The sequence below is a fragment of the Protobothrops mucrosquamatus genome, unplaced genomic scaffold (genome assembly GCF_001527695.2).
Source record: "Protobothrops mucrosquamatus isolate PMUCROS unplaced genomic scaffold, P.Mucros_1.0 scaffold47, whole genome shotgun sequence".
NCBI lineage: Eukaryota > Metazoa > Chordata > Lepidosauria > Squamata > Viperidae > Protobothrops > Protobothrops mucrosquamatus.
Genome location: NW_015386429.1, coordinates 1,641,636 through 1,651,314, shown reverse-complemented (window position 1 = coordinate 1,651,314; position 9,679 = coordinate 1,641,636). Strand labels below are relative to the sequence as shown.

The following is a 9,679-nucleotide window of genomic DNA, read 5'->3' as shown; positions in this document are numbered from 1 at the left end:
CAAGGGAGTCTCTCACTTTTCAGACTGAATTAAGTTGAAAGCTTTGCTTGTTAAAAATTAAAATCGCCCTTCTAGTTTATCCCCACAATAAATGTGTGCGAGCACAGGAAGGTTAGCGAAAGGGTTTGCACTAGCAAAGGAGGGGAGGACAGTGTGGTGCATCCAAACAAAGAAAGACTGATGTTGGGAGAAACTTATTTGAGCATCTTGCAACTTTCCATACTGGCTTGCTTGTGGGGACACATCAGGGAAGGTCACAAAAATGACCACATGACTGCATGAGTAGGAAGGGATTATGGAATTTGTACTGCAACAATATCTTAGGGCTACACATTTTATCTCTGCATTAGAACTTCTGAGATAAAACAAAATTAATATATTTCAGTTAAATTCTTCATATAATCTAGTTTTACAAGCTTCTACTTAGACACAGTAAATAACTGTAAGTTAAAGGGTCCATCACCAATTATTTTTTTCCCACAGATGTTTGACTCCTGATGCAGAGACCCGTCCTGATATAGTAGAGGTCAGTTCAATGATTTCAGATGTTGTGATGAAGTATTTAGATGGATTATCAAATTCCCAGCTTGTCTTGGAAAAAAAATTGGAACGTGAAAGAAGGCGTACTCAGAGATATTTCATGGAGGCCAATAGGAATGCAATAAAATGTCACCATCAACTTGCTGTCTTATCTCAGGTAAGGTAAACATATAATTATTTTGTTACCAAGACTACATTACATTATCCCTTATTTGTTCCAAGTTGTCAATGAGCTTATATAGTATAGCATTAGCCTGTTTTCATGCTTGACATTTATAAAATTTGTACCACATTACCAAGCAAATAGCTATATACTTGTTGTTAGTTGCGAAGTTGTGTCTGACCCATCGCGACCCCATGGACAACGTTCCTCCAGGCCTTCCTGTCCTCTGCCATCTTCTGGAGTCCATTTAAGCTCACGCCTACTGCTTCAGTGACTCCATCTAGCCACCTCATTCTCTGTCGTCCCCTTCTTCTATTGCCCTCAATCTTTCCCAGCATTAGGCCCTTCTCCAGTGAGTCCTTTCTTTTCATTAGGTGGCCAAAGTACTTGAGTTTCAACTTTAGGATCTGGCCTTCTAAAGAGCAGTCAGGGTTGATCTCCTCTAGGATTGACCAGTTTGATCCGCCTTGCAGTCCAGGGGACTCGCAGGAGTCTTTTCCAGCACCATAGTTCAAAGGCCTCAATTCTTTTGCTCTCAACCTTTCTTATGGTCTAACTTTCTCAGCCATACATTGCAACTGGGAAAACCATGGCCTTTTCTAAATGGATTTAGAAAAGCTGCTTCCTTTAGGATTGAATGGAATTCAATCTGTATCATTTTCTCAACCTTTTTTTTAAAAGAGAAGATTGGAGAATACTATAGATAAAAATTGTCAAATAAATGATGGTTTCTTCAGGAGAGAGTATATTACCACCTCTTTAAAGGCAGGTAGCATCACAACTATAATAAAAAAAACTAGTCATCACCTCCTGAACTTCTGATCTAAGTCATATAGTATATCCAACTGCTTGAAATGTGTTTAAAAATGAGAAATAGAAACTGTACATCCCAGTCCAAAGAGAGTGGTAGGAAGGTCATTGCCATTGCCACAAACAAGTAGGACAAAGAGAGGCAAAATTTGAATCTTGATTTACTATAAGCTGGCCTTGAATTTGACATAGAGCCAACCCATTTCTTTCATAATGATTTGATAGTTTTTATATAATAATCCTTATTAAAATTTGTTTCTTTAAAAATTTATTCATGAAAGTGTCTTGCCCAGCTGGTAGAAAGAAGCTTGATTACCATAATTTCTAACAACTGAAATATCTAAGGAACATTTGTGAAATTTGGATGCCACTTAGTGTGAATTTCATAGCCTTGTGCTGTCAGAGCAAATTATTTATTTTCTTAAAGGATTGTTTGTATTATTTTGCAGGAACGTTATGAAAAGTCAAGTCTCAGTAGCAGTAGTAGTGGAACAGCTAGTTTAAAAAGTGAATTTTCTGAAAATACTGATATTCTATCTGAAAACTTCCATCAGTTTTCTGGAAAAGATGAAGAGAAAGATGAAACCCTGTCAGATGATAACTGTGTTTTAGAAAACACAGAAAAAGGTAAGGTTAAAAAGAAATGTTTAGTATACCTGATCAAAATTGCAGAGAAGGGTTAATTTCTGCTTTTATTTTTTACAAAGATGTCTTCTCGGAATTAGATGATGAATTGGATATTTCAGATCAATCTAGCAGTTCTAGTTCAAGTCCCCTTAAAGAGTCAGCGTTTGGTAAGTTCCTTTAATAATATTTTTGAATTGTTGATATTGTTAATTGGAAGCTATTAGTAATGACAAAAACTTTACTATATTATCTGAATAGGTAATAAGATAGCACAGATGGATCATAAATGAAAACATAATGATGATCCTGCAGTTTCAGAATAAATTTGGAAAGACCAAATGAGACAATCTCAAGCCAAAAACAAAAGAAGAAGTTGATTTAAAAATTAGGGATTTAGCTAAATAATCATCCATAATCAAATTAATGTGGTGTAAAAAGCTCCAAATTTAACTAATGCACATTTGATAGCATGGTCTTATATCTGCTTTAGGTAAAGCTGGGAGATGTTATGTCGCAAAGTTTTCCCCATGGGCTGTCTTCAGAGAGGTTTTTTGCACATGCTTGTAAGCATGTCAAATTATAAATAAACTGATCTGCAATGTGAAATATGAAAGCAATATTTACATATTTCCAGTCTTTTTAAAAATGGCATAAATAAACTGAATAAGTATCAAATTTAAAGGATTTTTATGTTTGAAAAGGCATGATCTGTATTGTAAAAACGAAAGCTGAACATTAAGATAAGTGACTCTTTCAATCAATCAGAATAGAGCTGGAAGGGACCTTGGAGGTCTTCTAGTCCAACCCTTGCTCAAGCAGAAGACCCTATACCATTTCAGATAGGTGGCTGTCCAGTCTTTTCTTAAAAATCTCCAGTGATGAAGCACCTACAACTTCTGAAGGCAAAAGCTGTTCCACTGGTTGATTGTCTTGACGGTTAGGAAGTTTCTCCTTAATTCCAGGTTGCTTCTCTCCTTGATTAGTTTCCATCCATTGTTTCTTGTCTTGCCTTCAGGTGCTTTGGAGAATAAGTTGACCTCCTTTTCTTTGTGGCAGCCCCTCAAATACTGGAATACTGCTATCATGTCATCCCTAGTCCTTCTTTTCTCTAGGCTGACCATACTCAATTCTTTCAATTATTCTTCATATGTTTTTTGTCTCCAGGCCTTTAATCATCTGAACTTCATCACACATTCTCCATAGTAAAGATACATTTAATATGTATCTTTATTGTTATCTGTTATCTTGTTGTCTGTTATATTTTTCAAGAATGAATAATTGTATGAAATAAATTCTTATAGATGAAATTAATATCCAAGAACCCTTATATTTGATCCCTGACTTATTCATAAGAAGATTGAAAGCTTTATGACTTCAGCTATTCATGATTACTCATTATATCTAAATCTATCTTTTTTCTATATAATTATATACTTTTTGGGATATTAATTCTTGTAGGGGATTTGTAAGATTTGAGCTTTTAATCTTAATTTATTTTGAGAAGATTCAAATAACATTATAAATAGGGATATATGCCCTGTGAAAAACTTTTCAATCTGACTGCTCTTCAACCAAACTTCCTTATTAATAGATGTCTAGCCTTTCAGATTTTTCCAGTTAAAATACAACAGATATTTATTATTCATGTTACATGCTAATGCTGGAAATGATAAGAAAAAAGAAAACATAAGATCCCTAAAGCACATACAGATAGTCCTTGACTTACAACCATTTCTTTAGCAACAATTACAGCAGCACTGAAAAAGTGACTTACATATAACTGTTGCAGCAGCCTCACAGTCATGTGATCAAAATTAGAGTGCTTGGTAACCAGTATGTATTTACAATATTAGCAGTGTCCTGGGATCATGCAATTACCATTTGGAACCTTCCCAGCACATTTCCAACAACCAAAGTCAGTGGGGGAAGTCAGATTCTCTTAAAGGCCACATAATTCACTTAACTACTGCAGTGATTTGTTTCATAACTATCATAAAAAGTTTGGAAAATCAGGCATGACTCATTTAACATTCATCACTTGTTCAATGATGAAAATTCTGGTGCCAATTATGGTCATAAATCGAGGACTACCTTTACTGCTTATGATTTCATTTTTATCAGAAAAATAATATACCATGTTTGGCAGGAAGGGACCCTACACATGTCAAATCTTTTAGCCTGTAATTTCCCTCACCGCATACTTCTCTTGACTATATTTTGGGTGAGTGAAGTAATTTATTCTTTCCTAAGCTAATTCCTAATAACAAGGCTAAGAGAAAGATTGGAACGGAGAGTATGTGAATGTTTTTTTCTTTTTCATTCTGAATGAAAGTAGATTTGAGCTCCGACCCAGAAAAAATTTATAGCAGACAAGAAAATAGTATGCTTTCTTATTCCACAGTATATACAGTAAAAATGCAGTAACAAGAAATTAAATACAATTATTGCATCTGATAGATTTAAAGGTAAAGGTTTACCCTGTCCAAACATGCCTGACTCTAGGGGGTGGTGCTTATCTCCGTTTCCTAGCCAAGGGAGCTGGTTTTGTCCAAAGATGCTTCTGCAGTCGTATGGCTGGCATGACTGTATGCCAAAGGCACATGAAAAGCTGTTACATTCCTATAGAAGTGGTACCTATTTATCTACTCGCATTTGCATGCTTTCAAATTGCTAGGTTGGCAGGAGCTGGAGCAAGAATAGGAGCCACCCTGTCACATAGTACTTGGGTCTTGAACTGCCAACCTTCCGTTTGACGAGCTCAGTGTCTTAACCACGAGGCCACCATGACCGCTCTAACAAATTATATGGCTGGCAAATATAATATTCCTATGCTTTGTCGAGTGTGATTAAAATGTACTTATTTCTGTTTCCATCTTGACACTTTTTGTATTTAAAGTTGTCTTTTATTGCCAGAATATATTTTTTAAAATTACTATGGTAGGGTACAAATGTTAGAAGCAAAGTATTTTATAAATTTAAAATATTTGCAGACTCATATACATTCAGTACTTTTGTTACAGGTATAAAACGCAGCTTAAGTGCTTATGAAAGACAGCCTCAGGCAAGGCAAGTTTGAAATCTTATTTTACAAATGTAAATTGTTTGCCTCTTTTATTTTGAATTCATCTTGAATCTGGAGAACAGCAGCATTGAATTTTTCAAAGAATATAATTTTCAAAATAACTGCAACATTAGCAATTTAGCAACATATAAAATTATGTAGCAATAATACATATAAAATATAAAACGATGCTCATATATTTTAAAAAATCCTTCACAAAACAAATCTCAGCCAGATTTATTTTTATTGTTTCAGTGTAATAAATGTCTTAAAATAAATAGAATAGAAGCAGAAATGGATATTACAAAATTTTATTACGGTAATTGTGATACATATTTTTATCCATTGTGAAAAGACTTTTCATATTCTTCTTCAAGGTCCATTCAGAATAGGAATATACAACATTTTATTGTCCAAGGGTAACCCTACTTTTGAGCATCATGCTGGAAAACACTTTCTCCAAAGTACTTATTGCTCCTAGGAGACAACTAAATCTGATCTTATATAATTTGCATTTAAACTAAACTAAAAGTAAATATAGTTAAAATGATAACTCCCCAATTGTGTATTTAAAGTTGTTCTCTTTGTATCAGATTTTTTTTAAAATAAACATTATTGCCACATCTAAATGTTTTGGGGACTACATGTGGTGGTGCTAACTAAAATGTTAAATAGCATGAATATACATTTTTGGTGTCAGCATTTTACAGAGAACTACATAGGTTTAGTACAGAAAAGTTAATACACTTTTGAAGCAAGTGCCTTTTTTAGATTTGCTCAGAAGCAGGAAAAAAGAAGGGCTGCTTTAAGGAATAGCAGAGAAGTTCTATGCTTAGGATTGCACAAAGACTAGAACAGTTTTTTCAGACAATCTTTAAAGATGTGCAGCCTCTAGTAATACTGCATGATAAGGAAGATGGATAATGTATGTGTGATTCTTTGTACACTTTTGATAAAATTGGAGTCATTGTACATAAGACCCCCAGGTGATTTTCTTTCCAGGCATTGTTGCATTTTATATGCTAAATTTCTCAGACAATTATTATTTGAAAAATTATTCTTGCTTAATACCCTTTCTGTTTTTGCAGAGATTACACTGGAATTCCAGGATTCAGACCAAGACCTGGTAATTTTACTTCTGCCGCTATTTTTGAATGGATTCCCATCTTGAATTTCTTCTAAACTTATTTTTAAAATGTGTTAGTTTCACATGCAGTTTTTTCTTTTATTTCTTCAGCTTTGCTGCCCCTTGATCTGCTTCTGAAAGCGCCTTCGTTCATGTTCAGGGCTCACGTTAAGAAAATAGAGGATTCGTTAGTGACAGGGTGGAAATCTCATAGCCTTCCTGCTGTGATTCTGCGCAATCTGAAAGATCATGGTAGTACTTAAAAGTATCACTTCACCATTAAGCGAGTTATGAATAGAACAAAGGTTTACAAAAAAGTTATAAATAGTGACATATGTATTGAAGAAAAAGTCTTACATAAATAAGATTATGTAGAACTCTCAAAAAAGATCTAACTTCTCAGACACCTGGAATCTTACAGTATAGAAAAAGACGGGACAAAGAATGGTTTCCAAGTTTAATTGGAGCAGTCCAAGAAAAAAATGGAATGAAGATAGCAGGTGGACAAAGGAAAAATTGAGACAGGAACAGTAGATAATTGTTCAATGTCCCCTACCCAACCCTATCTTTTGGCTGCCCTGTACCCTGTCTTGCAGCAAATACCCCCAGAACTATGCAATTATGGGGCTTTTTACCATGCTGCAGGGGCTTCTTGGTGCACTATGGCTCTGGGGCTGCAAAAAGCCTCTGAGCTGCAGCAAGAAGCCTCTGCTTTCCCTGGAAGCCCCAGTTGTCATAATAATACAGCACAAAGCCACAGCACCGCAGGAAGCCCCAGTCATCCACAGCACCCAAGAAACCAATCTCCTCAGCAGCACAGCACAATCCACAACTGCCACAGCCTTCGCCATCCTGCATTCCGAGGCTCCAGCAATCCTACTGTACATCCCATTATTCCAGCTGACTTTTGTCATCTTCTTGCTCCCACTGTTGATAATGCATGCTTGCCCAGACCTTTTACAAAACAGCTTCTGGTCATATGATGCCATCTTTCCCAGGTTTTGCAAGGAAACCACTGTGCGTGATTTGAAAAAAGAAGCCTTGTGTGGGTAGCAGCTGCCCCACAAAGGGCTAGGCTGGGCATACTTAGCCAGCCATGGGAGCAAGAAAATGGTGTATGTTGGGTAGGATGGCAGTGGTCAAAGATTACAGATCTGCAGATGGCAGATTAGGGCACGTCATGCATATTACAAATTTTCCAACATTATTGTTTTTTCCGCAAGAAAGAAAACGCTTTATACAGTTCCTTTAGTGACCATTCAAAGTTACAACGGCACTGAAAAAAGTGACTTATGATCACTGTAACACCCCCATGTTCACATGATCAAAATTCAGATGCTTGACATTTGACTCATATTTATGACCGTCGCAGTGTCCCCAGGTCATGTGATCATCTTTTATGATCTCCTGATAAGCAAAGTCATTGGGAAATCCAGATTCACTTAACAACCAGGTTACTAACGTCACGTGCAGTGATTCATTTAACAACTGTGGCAAGAAAAGTCATAAAATGATATAAAATCCACTGAACAAATGTCTCACTTAACAAAATAAATTTTGGGCTCAATTGTGGTTATAAGTCGAGGACTACCTGTATAACATTTATAAATTTGGTCTTCTTGTAATTCATCATTGTACTTCCAGACGTGAAAACTTTCAGATGTTTTGTTTATCTCAGTGTTTTACAAGAAGTTTGTTTTCTAGATTTTAAAGTATGCAAAAGGGTCAGGAGAAAAATAACAAATAAATGATATCTTTTTTTGAAAATACTGAGATATATGAATTTGGAGATATTGTAAAGCACATGATGTAATATAATGTTATGTAATATAATATGGCCTTAAATGCAGGATTTAGAGGTTAGAATAAATTTGGTTGGAACTTTCATCAGTCTTTCCTAAAGCAGCATATTTTAGAATTATTTTTCAATAAATGCTATAAGATTTTTACTGAATTCTTTGTAATGGTATATTACTTGAGTAGACCTTTTTACCAATTATCTCAGCCTGAGTTAATACAGTTCCCCTGAGAAAATATCAGTTATTGTAAGAGGCTATTACATTTTCTGTTTTGATATACGTTATATATTATGTGTATAATCTGTATATTTTGCTGATTTGCTGATCAGAAATAGTTCAACTAAGCAGAGAGAATGTTTTGTTTGTTTATAGTTTCAAAATGCAATATCTGTTTTGAACTAAAGTATAATAGTCTCTTTTGACTTTTACCTTTTTTTAGAATTCTTATAAATGCCCTTCAGTAATTATTTTGATTCTATATTTCATAAATATGCTGAAAACCAATCCATTTTTATTTGGACTAGGATGGATCTGGTGTAAGTTATGTAAAAAATGGACAAAACCTTTCTGGAAGTTTTTTTGAAAGTTCACAATTTCTCTAAATAGTTTGTCAGTACCATAAAATAATGTGGGGAAATCTTCCATCTCAATCTCTTGTCTTTTATGCTCTTTCCTCCATTTTTACATTTACAAGATTCAGGCTGAATAAGATGATCCAGTTCTCAAAAGGTCTTTTTAAACCAGAAGGTTCTTTACAGGTAGTCCAGAACTTTTGACTGTAATGGAAACTACCAATTATAGTTGTAAGTGGTGATAGGCATTAAGCAAGACAGTCTCACTTAATGATCCACACTCCTTGCTTTTCCCTATGCAATGATTAAAACAATATTTAGTTTGTTAGGTGGTCGTCAGGAGTGAAAGAGGCTTGGGAGACCTAGCGAAGAATCAGGCCCACCTGCCCTGGACTTCCTAGGGCAGGGGTGTCAAACTGTTGGCCCATAGGCCGGTTTCATCATACCGAAGCCGTGCCCATCCCGGCAATGCAAAAAGAGACGCGATACGTCGTGAGACGTCACATGATGTGAGTTTGACACCCGTATCCTAGAGTCTCCATCATCCCCTGAGATACCTCATGCTCTGTTTCCTATCAATAGCCCTTGCACCTGCTTATTCCATGCACCCTGGAGGCCTTTTTCCCTCTCCACTGGGTCCCTATACACCTTAGGCTTACTCCTCATTCCATCAGCCATCAAGAATTTACCTTTTGAAGATCTTTGAATTCCAGAGATTTCCTAAGTGCTGCACAGACTGCATTAGGCAGCAGAATGATTTCCCCCTCCATATGTACGCTGATGACACTCAGCTGTACATATCCACCCCGGGCGACCCCAACGATGCCCTTGACGTGATGACCCGGTGTCTGGAGGCCGTGAGAGTCTGGATGGGGAGGAACAGACTCAGGCTCAACCCGTCCAAGACCGAGTGGCTGTGGTTACCGGCGTCTTGGCATAGTCAGCTGAGTCCATCGCTGACTATAGGGGGCGAAACTTTGG

At 36.2% G+C, this 9,679-nt stretch overlaps 1 protein-coding gene across 1 annotated transcript in view; it reads left to right on the top strand.

The window, feature by feature from the left end:
- Positions 1-9,679, top strand: part of NEK10 (NIMA related kinase 10) — a 113,143-nt gene that overhangs the window by 71,455 nt on the left and 32,009 nt on the right. The window contains exons 27-32 of the mRNA XM_015811692.1: positions 484-697; positions 1,963-2,140; positions 2,221-2,307; positions 5,161-5,206; positions 6,290-6,327; positions 6,439-6,579. Of these exons, the coding sequence (XP_015667178.1) occupies positions 484-697; positions 1,963-2,140; positions 2,221-2,307; positions 5,161-5,206; positions 6,290-6,327; positions 6,439-6,579 (704 nt within the window). The remainder of the gene's footprint in view (positions 1-483; positions 698-1,962; positions 2,141-2,220; positions 2,308-5,160; positions 5,207-6,289; positions 6,328-6,438; positions 6,580-9,679) is intronic.